A 22,664-nucleotide genomic window follows, 5' to 3' on the forward strand; every position below is an offset into this window, starting at 1 on the left:
AATAAATGTATCCCCATGACATTCTGAATGTGAAAGTTAAGAATCTGGAGTGTTGATTTGTTGCAGTAGGTGGAGGATTGAGCAGTTCAGCCTCTTAAGAAATGTAAATATTTTTTCTGCTCATTCAGGTTCACTGCATTTTCCTGCCAACAGGGAACTACAGAAATACAGTTCATGTAGTTCTAGTTATGGAAATTATATTGTGCAGTAATTTCTAAACCGTTCATTTCCTTCTCACAGGAACAATGAACTGAACTCTACCACTGTCTAGTTGCCATAGGATACAGCCTCACTGCTAGAAGGAGCAGCTCATACATTTACCATTCTAATGCTGGAGAGGTTGTATGGGTGGGGACCCCTGAATAATATCTGAGCCCAGTATTTTCTCTGGCTTTGCTCCCATTTTCTGTTTATCCTGCCATATCCTTCCTGTTCCTTGCTTTTCTGCTCCTTGTCCTGATTTCAGCTCCAGTGTGTCCTGTTCTCGTGATACCTTAGCTCCCTCACTGGGATAGTGCCAGTCCTTCTTGAGTTTGAAATACTCTCTTTCCTGTTGTGCTTACTGCAAACCCAGATAATGGAGGAAATACACTGTAGCTCCATGGACTCAGCACTGATAGATTGAGTTGCTCACATTGTCCTAGCTAGGAATGGATGACCAGTGCTCAAATGCCTGTAATCTGTCCTGGAATGCATTTTCTAATAGCAGCTCCAAGGAGCCAAAGCTACCTTGGCCAAGTTGTGTTTGTTATTAATTGCTGTTTTTTATTCTTGTGCCATAAATAGCACTAATGCTGATGGAAAATAATTCCTAATATTTGAAGGGGATTAATCTATTAATGACACCATTCCTCATTTTGTTCTTTTAACCTGTGGTGCACATGCTTAGATGGGCTGTTACAACTATGAAGAGAAAGTGTTCTTGGGAGACAGCTGCTTGTGATAAAGGCTGTTTGCTGCTTTGTGTATCCATGGAATCAGTGATTGGTGGTACTGCAAAACAAATTCATCCTATTTTTGGAATATACAGCAGAGCCAATAATCAACTCTCCCAGCAACTTCCATCTTCTGTTCCACACCTGTTGAAGATGAGCTAAATCTAACTATTTGTCAGTACCAGAAATGATACATTACCAGTCACACATGGATTATGAACCATGTGTATTGATTCTAGATCTCTGAATAGTCTCACTGACAGAGTCTTGGCCAAGAAATAGGAGGTTTCAAGTTTGCTCACAGGTTGGCTTCTCGATCATCTTGTGTTCAAAAGTACACCTTCCAAGTAGAGGTTTAAAGCCGCCTTTAGGGATTGCATTTTGTTTAGTTCATGCTGTTTATTGCTAGAAAATAAATAGCTGTCCTCACAGAAGCGTTCTGGGAAAGAAAATAAAACTCAGATCTGCTTTACTTCCATTGTTGTTTCATTAGTCTGGTTATGGTCTCTTAACTGGCAACAATTAACCAAATTTCAACAGGAGCTTTTCATTTGTTATGCCTGTTTATCATGCTGGCCTGTAGCCGCAGAAGAGACTGAGTGCCTCCTGGAAATTGTTAATTTCACATCCAGAACCAAGAAACTTGGATCCACAACTTTGGCTCTTGTCCCTTCGTAGTTGTAGTGGACAGTCTTTCTGAGATTTTGAGCTCTTCTAATGTGGGGTTTATTGAGTCTTGAAAGGTCTCTTTAATCTGGGTACCTGTAGGACTTAGAAGCTTCATTCTGCTATTTTCCAGGACATGGACATGTTGTTCTCCTGCGCCTAGAAATCCAGGCCCTATGCTTTTCCTGTGGTGTTTGTTTGCCTTTAGCAATGCTCTGACCCAGAAACAAGGTCTTATTTTTAAATATTTTTTTTCAGTGGAAATCTTGCTCATAACAAAGTGTCCTTATAAAGGCTTGCCTTCATTCTCTATTTAGTGCATGTCTCGCTCTGTCTCTTAAACCTTAATCTGCCTTTGTTGCTTGTTACTAAGCTTCCTTTGCATCATCTTCAACTTCTTGGACCATTTTTACTTCAGTTTTCTGCACATACTAGTGTTACAAAAATCTGTCTAGGCTTATGTGTTTATGAAGTAGAATTGTGGAAATACTATTTTGTATCCCTGAGAAAAAGAGAAGCTATTCTTATTAATTAGCTTAAATTGTTATTAATTAAAAAGTTATTTGTGATCTATAACTTTTGATGTTTAAGTTTGTGGAAGTTAAAATGGATGACCTGAGTTTTTTTTTTTTTGCAGCTTGAGTTATCCTGTAGTTGTATGATATTGAGTATAGTGTTAATGTAAATATGACAATGATATTTTTATTAGAAATGAGGTAATACTTCCTCTTTTAATTGGTGTTTGTTTACCTAGGGAGCTTGTCTTTCACTGAGCTTGAGAATAAATGTTGTATAGCTGCTAATATGTTCTAACTCCTTATTAAGCTATGTTTGGAGATCGGCTGCTGTCTTTTGTTGAAAGCAGTCAGTTATTGCGTGTTGTATCCTTACTAGGGGTAACTCAATGGCTTTTATTCTTGCCGAGGCATGTAGTTACATATCTTGCACAAGAAAATGTATCTAAATGTGTGATTGCATCAAGTCTCCAGTGAAGCTAATGAAACATATCTTCATAGAAGATCTTGGTGTGTATAAGCTTGTCCAGACACCTGTGATTATTTGCAGGAAATGTTAGTAATGCTGCTAAGGACCAACTTGTAAACATGTAAACAGTGTTAATGCTTACATTACCTAGGATTTTCTAACATAATAGGAGGCATTTTTCTATTTATTAATTCAATAATAAACATTTGGGATTTCATAGATAAGCTCTGAATTTCATCTCACTTTGGAAGAACTTTTTGACTCCTTGCAGAGCTGTGTTATGTCACAAGAGGGCAGTGTTAGAATACATAAAGAACAGTACAGGTGCTGTTAAGCACTGAAATGGCTGATTTGAAAATCATATCAAACTATTTACTGAATGCCTTAAAGAATTCGACTAGTTCAGATTTCTGTTACTGTTATTTCTGTTCCATTGAGGCAGTAAAATATAGTGTCTGCTGATGATCATGGCAGTAAATTCATTTGTCATTGAAATGGGGCGATACTGTATTATTTACTATATATGGTATTATAATAGATTTTTACAATCACCTACCCAGTATATCCTGAATGGTGGTTGGTCTGCTTTCTGTACAAAATATTTTCGAATTTTCTGGGTGTTGAATAGTCAAGAAGAGACTGAAGAGGAGGATGTGAGTTTTTGATTTTCAAGGTAGTATCATGCTATCACGTGTAGAGGTAAGTGTAATGAAATGCTTGGTCTTACCTCATTTTACTTTTAACAAATAACCTGAATCTTTATGAAACGTTTAAATATAGTAAGTACCCTTCAAAATAAACAGAATTGGCAGCCTGTTTCTGTTTAGAGATACTGCCCTCAGTTATGAACAGATTCTGAATGTAATTCTTACTTGTCACTGTTATCTACCAAAATATATAGCAGTATAAGTTCATTTTAGAGATATTTCTATTTTAGTGTAGTCTCAAATGCTGTCAACTGCCTCATCTTTGCTTAGGTTTTGAGGTTTACTTTGAAAATGAACAGGTTATGAAGGATGACTGTGAGTAGTGTCTCAGAATAAAGCTGGGAACAAACGCATGACAAAGATCAGTATGACATCTCTGCCAGATTCCTCAGTGTTGTTTCACTGGATTTGATTCAGAGACTTTTACCCTAAATGATAATGATTTATATGCTTGTCTGATACTAGAGGAAATTTCTTCTGGGAAGAAATGAAAAGAAGGACAAAGATCAAACAGCACTTTAATCTGTGGTTTTGCTGTAGTTTGCCAGCTGATTCAGTGCATGCTCAGGGCTGTGGATAATTTGTCTGTTCGGAGATTTTTTTTTAAATGACAAGATTTTAGATTTTAGAAGCAGACCAAACTGCTAAACACAAGGTACTGACTTCACAAACAATTAGCCTTCTTTAGCTAAGCTTTGAAGGAGGAGCTATGAGTGCTTAGGTAGTACAACACTGCCTGCTGTAGGAAAATGCAGAGGGCTGAGGATCAAAAGCCAAACAAGTTAGTGGTATTGCTGGAAAAAATGACCATGAAGAAAGAGATACAAGTGTCTGTATGAGAAAGGAAAGAATTTCCTGTGTGTCTGAAGCTGAGAATAAAGAAGGTATGTGATAAGATGAAGTGGAAATGAGGGAAAGGATTTCAAGATGACAGTCCTTGCAATGCTGTGTTGTAAATGTAAAATGGCATTATGAATTTTAGGGATAACTTACAAGAAGCTGAGACATAGGTTTTTACTGCAGTCTGTAGTGAAGTGTAAATGTGAAGTCTTAAGTTATTTGTTTAAGCATGATAACTGCTCTACCTTCTGTAATACAGGGATTGGGTGGATAGACAGACTTTGGTGAGAAGCCAGGTGTTTTAGTCTGCGCTGAGCTCCACAGCATTGTGGTTATCTTGATTTAACTTAGCTTATGTAAAGAACATCTAGAAAAATAATTTTGATTGTCTGCCAGACACCCTAGGAAAAAGACTGAGGTGTTGCAGATGCATTTATAGGATTAGATGGGAATGTATGGAAATAATGTTATTACAGTACAGTTAATCTGATCTGCAAATACTTAAATTAGGAACTAGAGGAGAAGTTGTTCCCAGTCTTTCTAGGAGTAACGATTCCTTTAAGCAAATCACTTTGTTGCTTGAGAGGATGGCCTAATGTGTTGCCAAACTGCAGTTCTACTGTGGAAGGATATTGCTGTGTTACCATTAAAAGTAGTGAATAATAAAGATTTCCTTTCTGAATTGGGACTGAAGCACATTTTGCAGTGGAGGCTATGGAGCAGGGAGATCACTTCATAGAAAATTTAATTTACTTTCACATGTATCCTTTGGCTTCCCTGTTATGAAGGGAGATTTTTTTTGCTGAAGGCAGGCTGAGCTGTGTTAAAGTAGTAATAAGCAAATTTTCAAAATGCTGGCTTTTGCAAATTTCCAGTTAAACATCGAGATGATATGGAGTCCTGGAGGGACACGTGCAGAAGTGAGATAAAAGTAGAAAGTATGGGAAAATGATGAAATTAAAAACAAACAAACACAAAAACACTACAGCAAGTATAGTGGAAATTCTAAGTCAGAGCTTGAATCAGTGATTGTGCACCTGGTGGGAAGGCAGGGGCTACCCAGGGAAGTTCAGGTGCATGCAATGCCTCTAAGTGACTGGGAGGGGTGGAGCCATGATCCACCCCTTCCCAGACCTCATCTGAGGGTTGGGTGGAGGTGAGGGAGTCTTGCTGGAGATTCCTGTGTACCTGTGGCCTTACTAAGGTAGTTTCTTTATTTCTGTACCCACAATGGCTGCATTCGAGTAAATCCAAACTTGCTGCAGTCTGGATCTTGCTGCCCTGCTATCACTGCCGTGCTTTCCATCTCATTACAACCAGATCCATCAGTTTCCCTTTAAATGCAAAATATTATTAACTTCAATTTCATTAAAAAAAATCCCACTACAGCAAAAATCTTCACCCTGTTTCTTTCTTCCTAACATCAGTCAATTTTTAAATTTTCTTTGTTTCTGTCTTATACCGTGATTTCGCTTAGAATACAAAAGCTTTGTATGTCGGGTTAGAAAGTAGAGAGTCATGAGTCAGGAGAAGAGAGTATGTGGGGATGTGCCTTATGATTGGGGAGGGAATCGTGCAGAACCTTAAATTACTAATTCATAGCTGTAGAATGCTTGGGCAAAATCATTGTTTTTAGATTGGTTTGGGGTGAGATGGGGAGATGGCTGACATGAACTCTGTCACCATGTATCTTACCTGCTAGTGATGAAACTGAATGTACGATCAGCCTGTGCTTTGAATGGTACCGTTTTTACAGTGTGTTCAGAGAACAGAAAGCAATGGAAACAATCTCATCTTTTTAAGTCTTTAATACTGCCTTTTAAAATACTGCCTTTTAAAGAACTGTTTGAATTTTAGCTGGCTACCACCAGCTAGAACTTCCTGCTGCTTCTGGGATTGTGGAGGGCAACAGCAAACTGAGTTTTGAGCTGCCAGCAATCCTCCTGAAGTCTTCACTGAACAGCAGGGGATTCTTGAGTGTAATGTTAGCAGGTGTAATAGGAAATGCACACCTGATTCCCGAGGGGCTGAAGATGTGTAAGTTGAGGGCAGAGAGAAAACAGATCTCTGAAGCCTTCAGGAAGGCAGATGGGCTTGCTCCTTAGTTGGTTGAGGAACTGCATCTCTGTGGAAAGGGATGATGGGTGGAGGAGGGGAAAAAAAAAAAAACCAAAAACTTTCACTTGATAGTAGCCTCAACTTTTCTTTAATGAAGATGGGCAGGACTGGTCCATCTCCTTCACCTAACGCTTCTCAGTGTTAACTAACTTCTAAGGCCGAACAGCTGCCTAATCAGATGTTTTCTTAGAAAGTGGTTCCTTAACCAGTGTCTCTCCTTTTCTCTTTTTCTATTTTGCATGTACATTCTCCAAAGTTGTAAAGAAACAAAAAAGTGAAGGTTTTCTATGGAGTTGCTGGGTGTGGAGGCAGGGGAAAAGAAGAAGGGGAGAAAGAAGTTTAGAGATGTAAACATGACTTAAAATCCACCTAATGGAAACTGCTTGTTATTCTGCCCTGAACAAATCTATCTGAACTTTCTCAATAAAGTTGAGCATAATTTTAGTGCTCCACCTGTATTGTAGCCTATCTGTAGGGGCACCCTTTTCTTATGTACTCACTGCAAATATTCTTTTTTCAGACAGTGCCTGTTCATATCTGCTTTCCTTGAAAGTGTGTTTCTGAAAGCCAGTAAATTCTTCCCGGATCTTCTCTAAAACAGACTTGATTTTGTTTTCTTGAACAGATAATGTTATATGGTAATATCTGCAAAAGCAATTTGATGTGGTTCAGGGAACTGGACTATTATGGACATTTGTCTTAGTAATGCAGTTATAAAGCTACAAACTTGATCTTAATAACATTTGCCTATTACCACTTATTAGATACTTGAAAGGAAAACAATGCAATTCTTAAACACAAATGATGCTGAAATATGCTTATGTATCTCCTGAATTATCATCTAAGATGAAGTAGTAGATGGAATGACAACATTTTCTGCTTCTCTTTTTGTAGCCATTATGTGAATCTTACACTTTGGAATTAATCTACATTTTTAATGATGTATCAAGTAAAATTAGCATATTTTTGTTTATGTATTTGTCTAAACACATGTACTATTTCCTTAGAAAACTGCAGCTTACGTCTGTTTAGATTTTTAATGCTGCTTCTATTTTTGTTTTTAAATAACTGAGAAGGCAGTCAGTTAGGGTCCAGATTAGGAGATCTGTGCTCATCTACAGTGTGGTGCTCAGGAACAAAGCCACTTCTAAGCACAGAATAGGGCGTGTAACTAAAGATCTTTATTCAGTAAGGTATTTAATTTCTAGTAGTCTAATGCTTTTGCCTGCAGGGCCTTTTGATTTATACTGGAACAGTCACATAGGAGTTCCTGGCCAATAGGTTTGAAGTAGATATTTTTCTATCACATGAATGGTGTGTGCTCTTAGGTCTTTTGAAATGGCCTTTACTGTGTGCTTAGGATCATCCCAATTACTCCAGACTTGCTCCAGGATGTTTTCAAGCTTAATAGTTTTCTTGAAATACCTGAATTATGTGAAATTGATTTTTGTTTTTAATCAACAGGCAAATCATTATGAATGGAAGAGTGTATTGTAATAAAAATTATTACTAAGAAAATGTAAGACAAATTTCCTTCTTGATGAAGGTATACTATACTGGGCAAGAATTTTTGTTCCAAGTTTGCCTTATTGATACTAGTTACCTTCTGAGCACTCTGATATTTCTAAAGGATTTTGTCATCACAGCAGTCTTTACAGAATATTTAAAGATAGATAAACAGAGATTATAACTTTCTTCCAGAGGTGAAGGTTATTGCTTGCAGCCAGGTATTTCTCATCCAACTGGTGGTCATAGAAAACAGAAGTTGTTCTTGCTTCCACACTGAAACTTTGTGCTACCAACCGGCATATTGTGAGCTTTCTTTGTTTGGTACTCCAAATTTTTTTAAAAGAAAATTGCTAAAATATGTTAAGGTGGTGCTGTTAGCAAATGTGGCATTAATTCTCCAGGATTTATGGGTCTTTAATATGTCCTTTTTAATTCAAAGGATGCTGTAACAATATGCACTCTGGGAATAGGAACTGCTTTTGGAGAGTCCATTCTGGATAACACTCCTCGCCATGCTACCATTGTTACCAGAGAATACAGCGAGCTCCTTCGAATTGAGCAGAAGGACTTTAAAGCACTTTGGGAGGTAAGTTCAGATTTATTTGCAGTTTATGCAGAACTGGGATTTAATATTTTAAGTGTTAATAATGAAATGCAAGTACACTTGTAGCCTAAGCATAGGAATAATGGTTTAAAGTTAGTTTGGACAAAAAGGGAAGTCTTTTATTTTGACTGTGTGACTACACACTACTGTATTGCTTTCTTATGGGCTTCCAAATTAATTTCTTATTTCATTTCTTCTAATAAAGTAACTTAAGTGGAGTTTCCACTGGAATTTGTATACATGCTGCAGGTGTTGCTGTCTTACACTCAAGCTTGCTGTTACTGCCTGCATTTGCAAAGAGTGCACCCATACATACTATGCACTGGTTTTAAATTATTCTGCTTTACTCCGGTTTCATTAGCAGTTATAAGGAGTTTATATAAGCAGATGGATAAAATCACTTTAGGTAATCAATTATGTCTGAGTTCACTTAAAAACTTTTCCTTCTAGAGGACATACAGCTGAAGGTCTTTATTCTTTACACTGTGTGTACTTGGGTATTCGTGCTGAGAAAACTCAATCAACACATTGCTGTGCTAAGATTTCAATATGTTTGTTTTCGTAAGCATAGCTGGAAAAATATTCTGGGGATTTCAAGGTATGCTGTTGGCTTGGCCTGTGCTGTACTGCACTTGTATTGCCCATTTTAAATGGCAGCTGCACAAGTTTAGGTGTTCCATAGAACTATCAGATGGTAAAATGATGTCCGGAAGGTGCCGCTCTAGTGGCTGCACTTAATTTTAAGAAATAGATGCTGATTGTGGCACTTCCCCTGCAGAAACTGAGTTGCAGTTCTGTGCCCTGGCTTTACGAGCTTAAATACGCTCTTTTATTTATTGATCTATTTTAACATCTGTTATAGAAATTTTTCATGTAGGTGCTTTACAAAGTCCTGGTATAGGGTAATAAATCCAATCAGAGGTTTCTTAAGGAAAAAAAGGTTTTTTTCTTTAAATTCACTTTTAAGTGATAAAAGCAAAGTCCTTTCTGTTATGTATATGACTTTTCTGTAAAGCATTTAGAGGTGTTAGTGTCCTATCAGAAATACTGGGGGAGTAGAGGATAAGTTCCTGTGTTTAAAATCTTGAATTTTGAAGTATGCTTAAAGCTGTTTTGAAACAAAAATACCTGCATCATTTGCTCTTTGATCACTAATATAATGTTTCTAATAATTTTACTGACTTGATGAGTTTTTGATGCTCTTAAAAAGGCCACGTATTGAAAGTGTGGGGAGCTTTAGCAAAAAAAATTTTAAATGTCAAATTTTATGAAATTTTAGAATGTGTCACAGATACTGCAGGGGTCAGTCAGAGACCACAGTAAAGCTTTATGGTGCTTTTTGTTTGCAGTGAAATGTTCCATGTTTGGTGTGGTTTATTTTGGGGAGACTGGAACTTTGCTTTTAGTAAGAATGCAAAATTATGCAATACACAAAATAACTCTACTGGTTAGTCAGAGGTAGAGAACAGTGTAATTCACTTTCTTGTTTTCAAGGTAATATTACCTTGGTAAGTACTAATCCCGACGCCTCCCTAAAGTGCAGTTCAGTTCAGGTATGGTGAGCAGTGTATTCAAAACAGACAAAATCATTTGAGAAAATTCCCCTGAAAACATATTAGCAATGGAAGTAGTAGCAATGGTATGTTCTTATACCATTTAATATCTCTAAAGCAAATAATTTTTCTCTAGGGAAGCTTTTATGTTATGTATTGTTGTGGTGTTCAATGTGACTTATCCTGAAATTCATATATCTTTAATTTGTTAAAGCCCATATGAGGAAATGATTAGTGATACCATTCTCATAACTTAAAATGTTATGAAAATCCTTACACAGTGACCACAGACACTTATTATCAGTGGTACAATGGAAAAAATGCGACAGGGCAACAATGTCAGTATCATCACAGCATAAATAAAGCAGAAACTGAAGTCTTGTATGTACACATTTCAACTCTTGTATGATGAGAACTTAATTCCAGAAAAAGTAGTTTCTCTATAACCAAAATGTAGTACTGCAGTTTAAGAGCAACCTAACTTGTTGGTCTGTATTTCTTACCAGTGTTACTACTTTATGAATTTAGGATTTCTTTGATTAATAATAAAAAGTGCAAAAATTATGATTGAGGGTGGCTATTTTTCATGTTTGTTTGTTTTGTTCTGTGATACTTCCTTTTAGTTAAGAGAGAATGAAAATTTGCTGACTACAGACTTCTGGCAAACCATAACTGCATGTGAGTTATGAAGCTGCAATTAAAATACATATATTAGGAGGTGAATATAAGCTTGGAAAATGAACAAATATATACTGACATTCAGTTATTGTGCAGCTGACCAGAAATGATAGGACTGGGAGCTATGAGCTTCTTTCCTTTATAGTAAAAATATCTTAATGCTAAAGCCTATTGAATCCCACTTGCAAGAAATGGGTTTCTGCTATCACAAATCTAGGCAGCGCCTTGGAAGATAAATTTACATTCATACTGCTTATGAGGCTTTTGGTATAAGTTCTAAAGCTATATTGTAAGAGGGAGAGAGATCTATTTTAATTTTTATACATATAAAAATTTTCAATATCTCTATGATATCGTTCTATGAATTTACAAACTTTTCTGCTTTTTGCTTAAGTAGAAAAGTAATCTTCTGTATTAGCTGTACTGCTTTAAGAAACTGTACTTGTATTCATGTGTTTAACAGGCCACTTGTGGCTTATTAACATATTTAATGTACAAAATGCAGCAGGATGTAGTGATTTCTTAGAGTACAATTATAATTGGGTTTTATCTGAAAGATTGCTGAAAGATTTCTAGGTGACTCTATCATTTTCCTTTTTTCAATTTTATGGACTTGAATACTCTATGTGGAAAAGACAGGATATTCTTTATCAAAAACATGATTAGCTGCCTTCAGTGATACACAGAGCCTCATACTCAGCTCTTTACAGAAAGATTTTTCTACAATCTCCACCTTTAACATTCAGGGAATGCCAGTCTAAACAAATAATACTGTCCCATTAACACCAGTTACCACTTAAAATGGCCTAGTCTTATCTCTGGTGGCTGTATCCATTTAAGTAGCATCCTGTTCAGGAACCTCTGCTGAACTTCTGGGCTTACTCATCCTTGGAGACTTATTTTTCTATCCACAGCTGCTAGAATAGATTGGAGATGATGAAATCTGTGGTTAGGTTTTCACACAGCCAAACACTGTTCTGAGGAAAGGAGCTCTAGGAGATTGTGGGAATCATGGGTGTCAGATGTTGGTGTGCCTCCTGCCCCTGGTGCTCATTTCTGAGGATCTGTAGCAACTGCAATAAGCACTGTAGACTTCAGTGGTCCTCCATGAATGTGTAAGGATAATATACTCTCTGGTGGTAAGAGTGTGCTTTCCCTCTTTAGCATCGCTGAGTGCAGTATTAACTACCTTGCCCCAAGCCACAAGGGTGGTTACATCCCCCCCCCAAAAAAAATAAAATAAAAAAAAAAAAATCCACAAATGCAGAAGATTGTGCACAAGCAGCTCTGGTCAGGCATGCCCTGATGGGTCAGTGGCTTGCTCTACCTTCTAGTAGTTTAATATTTTAAACAGAGTGGGAGCAAAATGATTGTATTTGAACCGTGTTATTGTTGCAGAAGTTCTCTGTAGTTCATCCTCAAGCTTTGTCCTTCCACACAATTGTGAAGTGATTCAAGTCCAGACAGGAAGGGAGTGAATCTGCTGAGAGGTGGCTTATTTTTAGAGGTCTTTCCTACCACAGTGAATTACTCAGTCTTCCTTGAATAACATACAAATAACCAATTTCCTTTTGTGTGGAATAAGATTCAGTTAGGAGTTACTGAATGTGCTCTGAGAAACACTTGATCTTGAGTAAAGGAAGAGCAACTACTACCTCGGAATGCCATAACTTTGGAGAGAGGGTGTCTTGGCCCCTGGAAGGTCAGAATGAATATTTTAATTCTTTTCTTTGTAACCATTAACACTTAAGCATCTCATTGTCTGGTTAACAGTAGTGTCATTTGTTTCCTCGTTTTGTCTGTCTGATCATTTGGTAGCCCTCAACAGGCTTCAGAGGTCTGAAACAACAGCTTTGGAAGAAACTGCTTTCTTAACTTTATATTCTGAATATTACAGATGTTTGTGTTTAATGAACTCTTTCAAAACAGGCTGCCTGTCAAAAACAAAAAATAAATTTTTAAAATAGCTTGAATGGAATGCTGTTTAGGAAGTAGCTGGTCACTTGATACATGTGATTTAAGTGTAGCAGCATACAGTGATACTTCTGAGTAAGTTCTGTTTATGTTCAACTGAATTGAGGGTGTAGCTCTCAGTGCATTTCCATATAGTATCAGTTTGTCTTTTGAAATTGTACCTAAATATTACAGTAGGCACTGTAAAAATACATTAATGAAAATAAACATAGACAAATTTTTCATTTTTTAAAATTCATTTGTGCCATAAGTGCATTATCAATATATGTCACTGAGTCACAGGGAAAGCAATACAGTAGGCAGCATTTTAGAGAGGCAGCCTTTTCCTTGCCTTAGGCTACTGGGAATATGTCACATTGTTACAGGAGAGAGTTCTTGCTTCTCTCTCTGGTATACTTGTGATTACTTGGACGTTTTTGAAGAGTACCAGGAATCTCATGTCAGTATCAATACTTCCTGATGCAGTGTTCCAGATCAGAAATTTCCATCTCATAAAGTGAGAGAATTGTTAGGATGTGAGAAATTAGGTACTGGAGAAGAGGGGTGATGAGGTGATTGGAAGTGAATCAAAGAAATAATTGGATTAATGCCCATCCAAACAAACTCTGATTTTACTGTACTACTGTCAGTATGTTGTCTAGCAATCAGTTGCAGAAGTCTTTGCAACAATTTACTGATTTTCTGTAGGTAAGCATAGCAGAGACATAAAACTGTAGTTAATAAAATGAAAGCAGTTTAGCTTTACAGAATGGATGATGGCGTTATTTAAAATAGTGAAGAGCTTGGAGACCCACAAAAGTGTAAGAAGGTAGTAGTGGAATGTCTGGCTTTCTTTGCCTGCTTCATGTCACGCTCTCCGTTGACTACTCAAACTATATCTTGATTATTTGTGTCTCTAATGCAGTTTTATTTGAGAAATGTGAAAGATGAGGTTCTAGTAGCTTGTCTTTGGACTGTAGCTGGAATACTGTGTTCATCAAACTTTCAAACAACCATCTTGTAAGAATAAGGAAGAACTTTTCCATGGTATTGGACAGGGAATACAACATGGAATTTAGATGTGGAAGGGCTCAAGTGTGTAGAACTTGTCTTGTGCTGTCTGCAAGTCTTCAGCTGCTGAGAGATTCAAATTTGTATGCAAAGAGGCAGAGCCAGTGTGTTAGACATTGAAATATGAAGTGATGATAGGCAATCAGTTTTCCTAGACTAACACATGGAAGGGGGGAGGAATAAGAAAAATCCTTCCTCCTGGCTTTAGAATATGACAGCAAACACAGAGTTGGCAAGATATGAGCGAAGATTTGTAAGTAACTAACATTCCACCTTCATACCTTCTGTGTTAATACTGGTAAAAACATGAAGTGAGTAGTAGGGGAAGATTCCAAAGTTGTCGGTTAACTTGTGAAATTGTACCCCTAGTTTTACTGGTGCAAAGTGAGTATATTTCAAATGAAGACAATACAATTTAATATACATGAAGCTAAGTGGGAGCAGAGCCTTGCCTTTAATATTGCTGTTTTGTTGCCTTTCATTACTGCTGTAATCAACTCCTTGGATCTTCCCTTTTGTTTTTGTGATTGCTTCTCATGACTGTATCTTATAAGGTAGACTTCTGGTTTGTTGATGGTGCAGTTTCTGCAAAAAATAAAGGGGATCCAGTCTGAAGTTTGTAAATTTCCCTTTCCTTGTTCTTTGTTTATGGTGACTTGGGCACTCAGGATATTCCTTAAGCAACAGAAAATGCTGAAAAATAACAAGTTGCAAAGACCTGAGGCTTCCTTATTTTTCTCTGCAACATGTCTTCCTGGTTCTTGTTCTTCAGTGTCACCTGTTTGCACCTCAGTGTTCCTCTTTATTGCTATTTCTATTTTAGTTGTAACACTTTGTGGCTGTTGTTAATTAACCACTTGGAGATAAAAGTTTTGTAGAGCAGTGTTTTCTTAACCTTAATTAGTGTGCCATTTCTCATAGATACAATTCTGTGTCATGCAACACGCCGGTCAGCTTGAAGCCCATGATGCCAGATAGTGTGCAAATATATGGTTACTCTTGCTTACATCCCTTGTGAATATTTATCTTTATTAGCACTTCAAAAGAGTCTTAAATTATATTGTGGAGAGCTTGACTTAGAGATTCCTCACTGGGAAAAGAGCAAATAGACTAACATGCTTGCTGGATTTCTCTTCCTGCTAAGTAATTCATTTATTGGTTTTTCTCATGTTTTTTCAATTTTATTTCTAACATAATAAAATATGGGCTCATCCAGTTTTCAAGAAAAGGAAGTGTTTTGATTATTCCTAAAATATTTAAATTTCAGAAGAGCAAGCTGCAGTGTATACACTTAAGCTGTGCAGATGCTTTTGAGGCTATGATATTTTTTTTTTCCTTGGAAGCATTACTGCCAAACTTGCATTTTCTATAACCAGCTTTTTTATTAGCAAAGCAACTGCTTTTCATCCTCAGCAGATTGTATTATTTAATGTGGTATCTCTAAGCTTGATATGCTAAACAGGGAAAAGTCATGTACTGTAACACAATTGGAAGCCTATGAATATTATTTCAGGGAGCAAACTTTCATTAGTCCTTTTTTATGTAACCCTGTCTTTCAGAAGAATCAGATTTGATGCTTAAAGTGTTTTGTTTTTCTTTTTTTGGTCAAATATACATTTTAACTATTGATCTTGTTCTCATCTGTCAGAGGAAAAAGAGCTAACACTTTGTATGTAGCTATGTGTATATAATCTATTATCTATCTTGCATGTATATATTATTGCATTAAATAACTCACTCAATGTGTCAAAGTTCTGTGTTAAATTGCCTGGAGCTTGGAACTGCACTTGTTGGCAGGGTATTTTATTGCCTTTAGAATGGGTACCAAAATGATCAACTCCACAAGGCTTCGTTCGTTTCTTAACTTTTGGGTTTGACACTGCTCCTTTTCCCAACCACGAGGGTGATGTGGATGAGTTGGTTTTGGAGACTGATGCTTTCTGATCTTCTAGTCAGCCTTATCTCAGTCCTTCATTTCTTTACTTCCTCACACAAAACGGATCTATTGTCTATCCTGAGGCAATTTGGTTCCTGCATGTTCTTGAAAACAGGAATTCCTTAGCAGCTGCTTTTCAGCAATGAATTACAGACATTTATGGTTGCTTTACGGCAATGGATATGGTTGTGCGTTCCTCCAAGACATTTCTTTAGAATGCATGCTTGCATACTGCATTTGAATAGATGCTTTCTGGTTGTGCTTTACAGTGGGTTGGGCGAATAACGTAATGCCATTTATTAGATCAATGAATGTGTTTTAACATTGATGTTTTAAAAATCCATTTGCTTAAAGCTGCTGGCACTTAATAAAAGAAAAAGACGATAAGATCTGTAGTGGTAGAAGATACTTTGCAGATGAGCACACTGAAAGCAGCACAGTTATATTTTAGTCTCTTTTCTGACACTTTCGTTTATAAAATACGTTGTGAAATAGTTTGTGTCCACTTGTACAGCAAGAACAGTATAACCTGCAAGAGCCACTTATCACAATGTGAATTCATCTTCCCTTAAGGAAGCACTCGCTTGAATGAGCATTCAACACCTTAAAAGACAAAACAAGCTAAAACACTAAAACATACCTATTTATTAGTTTTAGGGTTTAATAAATGGACTCAAACAGAAACAGACTTTTATTTGCCTTAGAACAGTTCTAATAGATGTCTTTCATTTTCTTCGATGTAATCAGAGCTGTAAGGTTCAGCATTTGCCCTTTCATTTGGACTGTATCCTTCCCTCTTCATCCATGGTAAATACTACCTTACTGAAGTCAATAAACGTTGTGGGACTTCAGCCCAGGTAATTAGTAATTTCTTTTGTCTCCTTATGTAGGATGCATTGCAGGCTGTTTAAATCCTCTTTACCCTTTTTCCTTTCTGTGATTGTTTTTATCCAGTGACTTATCTGGTGTGGTGTGAGAGCTCGGCATCACTGAAATGATTTGGTGGCTTGGTATCTTGGTGTGCTTAATAAAATGGTGAACTCTTGGGGTGCTTAATAAAATGGTTAACTCAATAGTTGTACTGGGGTAAGCTGTATCAAAGAGTTAAAACTCTTGGCATCTTGGAGATGCATTTGAAAGTGAAAATATAAAGCACTACTGACTGAATGTGGAATATCTCCTTTGGCAGAAAATAACAATTAGAGGACCCAGCCTTTCATTTGTGCTGGTTATGGCTGGTACTAGGTGAGGGGAAGAGGAAATGAATAAAAAGGTCTGCTCTGTAATCAATCCTTGTTTCAGTCTGAACACTGGAACTCAAGCAATTAGAGTTCACAGGGTTTGTGCATTGCTGTAATTCCATTATTTTTTCCTGTGAGATACAAAATTCCTAGAAATGTGTTCAATAGCAGTGTAGAAGTATCAGGTCTGAAACATGCTCTAATGGGGCCACAGGTCCCCTTAAATGCTTAAATCTCATGGGAATTTATGAAACAATCTGCTTGTGTGGATGTATTTATGTAGTGTTTTGGTGAGTGGCTATATAACAAATGTTCATGAACAGCGCATAAGAGATAGGGGCCCTGTAAAGCATATACACTCTGTATTTTTTGGAATCTGTAAAGAAGTGGATGTTCACAGAATGATTATATCTATTATTGCTGTTTCGTGCTGTTGTTGAATTCAGGGGTTTATAGGAATGTGTAAATTCATACCATGCTGTCAGTGATGTGGCGCTGAAAGTTCTGTTCCTTTTTCATTCATTTCATCTTGATTACATAATGCCACTAATGTGTATTTTCCCTGAACTCTTCTTAAAATAGTTATTTGGTTGCATTTCAAAAGCAAAAATTAAAAAATGTGAGGTTTCCAAATAAAAGCTTACATTCCAAGTATCTTCTGATTTTTATTCATTTTAGATTATGTTAGTAAAATTCTCTTTTTACACATGGTGCTTGGCTCTGAACTAGGCTTGTACGCCATGTGTTTGAGGGTGATGAATAATCAGCATTTAAAATTAAGCCTTGCCGTCTTGCGTTTAGTACTTATTGATGTAATTAAACTTACATTCTAACCTCTGACCGTTTCCCAAGTAATTTCTACTTAATTTTGCATTTCACTTCTCTCGTGACCTTTGAAAAATACTTTTTTTTTTTTTTTTTTTGACAACCAGCACAAAATATTTTATTGTGGTATGAACCACTTCATTTTCTAAGAACACTCAGACAAGCTTTATTCTGTGAGTTTCCCTAGAACCTCATTCAGACACTCCCAAGTACTGATTAGTGGAAAACAGCCAGAATATCATGGTTCTGTTTTAGCATCATAAACATATGCTGTGCAGTACTATTTTTGTATGACCCAGTCTTTGAGAAACTGAGTCATTCAAAGAAGTTATGCTGTTCTGAAAGGGCTGACTTGTAAGAGAACTTGCTTGAGTTACCTTGTCTTTTATGCTTAATTCTCTCTGGGGATAATGCTGGAGACTCTTAGTACAACTAAGGGAAGATTAAAAACTTGGTACAGGTTTTTCTCCCATTTTCCCTTCTGCCAATAGTCTCCAAGCCTGTCTCCTCTGTAAAAGCATGGAACTCTTCCCAAAGGTCCCTTTTTAAAATTTTACCGTCATTTTTGAGACAGTTTTCTGATATGCTTCCCTTCTATACATTTATCCATGTGGTCTCTCTTTCTGTACTTGTCATTGTTTATCCTGCTAGCGTTTTATGCCGCATTAGTTGATCTCCAAGGAAGAGTTCATTGAGTATTTCTCCCTAGGTTTGTCTGGGTGGTTAGATAATCAGAGATCGAGTGGTTAGGAAATAACTCTTGTATCATTGGTGAGAATTATACCATAACTATGTGTATTTCTTAGTACTCTTTCTAGCTCTGCAGAGAGAATGTAAAATGTACTAAATGTACTGACAATTAAGCAGTTGTCTGAATACACCGATTCAGTTGTGAAGAAGGTACCATTTTATGTAAATCATAGTTCCTGCTTTAAAGAGAAGTTTAATCTGAGCAAGTAATAGCTGGAGCATTTACCTAAGCTGTTGCTGTGACAATGGTCAAAAGTCTATATATTTGAGGTTGCAACAGAAGTTCACAACAAAACTGATTTAGCAGGTTGTCTGATGTGTTTACATACATCTGCCATATGGAATTTCCTTAAAGAATGTGTTACTTCAATCTGATCTCATAAACAAAATGTACTCTGTGCTATTTTATTCTGAGACAGGCTTTTCCTGTTTTAACAACGGGGGAGGATTTTTCTGCCTTCAAAACTTTCTGAAGGTTTTTCAATTATTATTTATATTTCATCAGAAAACAGTGCATGCTACCAACCAGCCCACAAGAACTGATCTTTCAGTGAACTGCTGTCAACTTTGTTCTTTCATGTTATATAAAGCTGCAGGGAACAGGAAATTCTGGAAATGCATGCTTCAAGCCATAGGAATGGTAGTAATGTGTATTTTATTACCATAGGAGTTCTAGGAGGAATGGATGTTACAAAGGCATCCAAACTGTTAATCCAAGTATCATTACAGAGTGGTAGGGGAATTGTTTTTCCTGGTACCACTGTCTTTGGATGAGAATTGAATTTATCTACATTGACTAAAACATAATAACTGATAATGTTATCCAGAAGCAAAACATGAGTTATATTTCCCTCCCATTCTTTAATAAAATAATTCCTACAGTGAATAGTGATTGTGCACACACAAAGTGTGAGAAAACAGCAGAATACACAAAATACAATCTTAGTGAGGCTGCTCTGTTGCAAGTAGCTTTCACAGAGTTTGAGAGGTTCTTTATACATGCCTATTCCCCATATTGAGTATATATAGAATTATAGAATAAAGACACAGCTCACCCTTTATGTGATTGCATGTATATGTTAAAATACTGAAATAGTATACAGGAAGTTGACTGAAATAGATTCTTGACCATGATTGACTATCATGATTGCCCAGCTATTGCAAAGCTTTAGTATGCTCATATCCTTGCCAATTATTGTTTCTATTGATTTTTCCTTTCAAGTATGTCTTCATTGCTGGAGCTTCATCCTTAGTTTATGCATTCGTAACTATATTATCTGATGAAAGTGTTGCTGTATGTACAAATGAAAATGTTAATTTAATATGCTAAAGAGCTTTTATGGAAGGAGAAAGCAACTCTTACTTTCAAATCTATTAAAACAATGAATGCTATCTATTATATTTAAATGATCAGTTTTGAATAGTTTTATGTGCAAGTAGGATTTGCTATAGGAGATGCCCATGTAATTCCTCAGAATCAGATTGCTCAATATGATAAAAATAAGAATGTCTGATGCCATAGAAAGCAAAATCGCTTAAGAAAGGGAAAATTTCTTAAAGTTTTAATTGTCAAATTGTAAGTAGGGCACACACTGCCTTCCTCACCGTGAATGCACTGCCTTTCAGCAGTTCTGTAATAGCAGCACTCTCTTGGCATTTTTACTTCTCCAGCTGTGCTCATCTCTTTGCAGCAGGCATCAGCCACAGACTGCTCCAACAGGGAGTTGAGGGAAATTCTTGTTAGATGCTCTGCGTGGTGAGAGAGCAGTAGCACACATCAAGTATTTGGAGTCTTAAAACAAGGGTAGTGAACTTCCATTAAGTTGTACTTTTAATAGGATGTAGAAAGGTGCAGTGCTTTAAGTGTCCAGTTCCAATAATTTCAGTGCAATGAAGTACAGTAGACTTTGTCACACATGGGGCAAAGGGCTCTGCATCCTCTGGCTTCTGTCTCTTGCTGTTGTCTATGTATTTTTAGAAATTGATTTTAACAACATAGCAAACTGCATGAATGAAACCAGTCATGCTTTCTCCTGGTCAGTTTTAAAGAGTAGAACCAGATCTGTCCCTTCTTTTGAAGCTAGAATGTCTTTATGTGATAGGATCTTTATTTCCATTTCTATTATTCCATTCACTGTTTTTATCTCCCTTCCAGGCATGTATTATTCTGTTCTGTGTATTCTCTAAAGTTTTGTCTGTTCACATGTAAAGTAGCCATCCTGAGTGATTTGTGAATGGCCATAAGTTATAGAGAAATATGCTGCAGTTCAGTGCGTCGAGTGCTACAGACAAGGTTATTCTCATTTCCCTTCCCAATTTTAAGACTTTATTCTTTGGTTCTTCTATCTACTGCTTTCATGTACTTAAGATAATTTCTGCCTTCAGTACTTACGTTTTTGTTTGCACACAGTTGTCATAGCTATGTACTGGCATCACTTAAAAGGAAAATTTTAGACATAACTATTGATAATTTTTCTGGAATTCCATCATACTACTGTGAATTTTCTGATCTGTCTTTCCTCTCTACCTGGACCACATTAAATTAGCAGTATTTTATGCTAGAATTTGATAATTGTTACAGTAACAGCTTTTTGTCTGTGTTAAGAAAGACTGTTGTTGCAGTTAATCTTTTATAAGTATCTACAAAGAAATGGAGATGATAGTGATAAGTAATGTGCCGTGTACTTGAACTATGTTCAGGATTGTTTCCACTCACTAGCTCTACTTGAACATCTCCCTTGAATTTTTTCCAAATTGACTTTTCCTTAAGCATTTCTAAGTCTTTGCAGACCAATACATCACTTTCTTATTTTGACTATTGTTTCTGCCTTTTCCTTCTATGGTGTTTTTATAGTGCTATGAAGTAGTTTATTCTCTTTCTGAGACTTTATATAAAAAAAAAAAACACCATGCCCTTTTAGTACATCTTTGGACTCCTCTTTTTTGTGTTGCCATGTTTCATTACCTTTGGTTTGCAGTCATGTAACTTTTTTTAAAATTTGCATGACAATGTTTCCACCCAAGGCATTTTTTTTGAGCTATCACTGTTTGGTGTTATACTGATATCCAAGTATGTGACAGCTAATGCAGCTCTTTCTTCTACCACTTCAGCAATATAAAAAATAAAGCTTATGATTTTTGCTGTTAATATGAGGAGTGAGCTCTGTAATCCAGTGGGAGTCATGTTTTTTCCCTTGCTTATGAAAAGTATTTTCCAAGCGTTTTTGATTTTGTACAAGTTGTAAAGTGTCCCAGTATGCTAGGTAAGTTCTGAACCAAAGCGAAGTTAATGGTGTAAATTACACCACCTATGTGCACTAGATGATAAATAGTGAAATAACCAGGGTTCTGATACTGGAAAGGTATGTAGAATCTCTTGTGAAGTTCACTCTCAAAAGAATGAAGTATTAGAAAATGAGGCATTAAAGAATGCAAAACTCAAATTATTTACTCCCCAGAGTTTTATTCCTCCCCTGAGTTATTCCTAGCTCTAAGGATGAAATTCACCAGTGTAACCTGGTGTAACCTTCATTGTATTATTCTTTGGCACCTCTCCTAACACTTAAAGCAACTTAAGCTTTTTGACCTTTTATCATGATTATTGCTTTGCTAAATTTACCCCCCTGTCAGTATGTGTGTTGTTACAGAAATAAATTAATAAATTGTGTAGAATCTCTCAACGGTAAATGCCATTGGTGACTCTGAGATAACCAAGTATTTTTCCATATGTTGAAGTTGTGTCCTGGTGTTTGTGCAGTGTTCCTTTCTGTTAATGTTGCAAGAAAGGAGAGGAGGGAAGAAGTGATCCCATGCCTTTTTGCTTCGTGAAGGTTTGTTTTTTCTCCAGTCAAAAACCATGTGGCTAACTGCATACTGGCAGCTGAATTAAGGAAGAAACAAAGTAGAAATGAAATAAATGTTTTATCATGCAGAACCTGTACCGTTCAATGCAGGTGCTGTTGACTTCATTGACTATCAGAAGTTATGAATCCACTTCTGTGGATTCTGTAAATAGTCATGTGAAAGTATATTAAGCAACTTTGTCTGTTTTCAACTCCTGCAGACAAATTTGCTCATCTGAAGCTTGGTTATAAGTGTTGTGCTTGTACTTCTGAAAAGTCAAAAACAACTCTTTTTTTTGCCTGCTTCAACCTGGTGGTTGATGGCTTCCTTACTCATTTCTGTTCTCTAAATGGCTTTGATTTGTTGAAGCAATCATAACTCATTTTTCAATAACTCTTTATTTCTCTATTTCTTCTTTGGACTCTTGGATTTTTACCACTGCAGGACTGCT

The 22,664-nt window shown here is 36.6% G+C and overlaps 1 protein-coding gene across 3 annotated transcripts in view; it reads left to right on the forward strand.

Annotated features, from left to right (window-relative positions):
- Nucleotides 1–8,202: 8,202 nt before the first annotated feature.
- Nucleotides 8,203–22,664, forward strand: part of RAPGEF4 (Rap guanine nucleotide exchange factor 4) — a 121,531-nt gene continuing 107,069 nt past the window's right edge. For 2 of the 3 annotated variants that reach the window (XM_042874676.1, XM_042874677.1), the window contains exon 1: nt 12,154–12,296. Coding sequence is in view for 1 of the 3 variants with exons in the window: in XM_042874678.1 (XP_042730612.1) it covers nt 8,272–8,345 (74 nt within the window). In the remaining 2 variants the exon portion in view is untranslated. Of the gene's footprint in view, nt 8,346–12,153; nt 12,297–22,664 lie in introns of those variants that run through there. The other variant, XM_042874678.1, reaches the window with a different exon arrangement.

The sequence above is a fragment of the Lagopus leucura genome, unplaced genomic scaffold (genome assembly GCF_019238085.1).
Source record: "Lagopus leucura isolate 7727_CA_CO unplaced genomic scaffold, USGS_WTPT01 Super-Scaffold_100012, whole genome shotgun sequence".
NCBI lineage: Eukaryota > Metazoa > Chordata > Aves > Galliformes > Phasianidae > Lagopus > Lagopus leucura.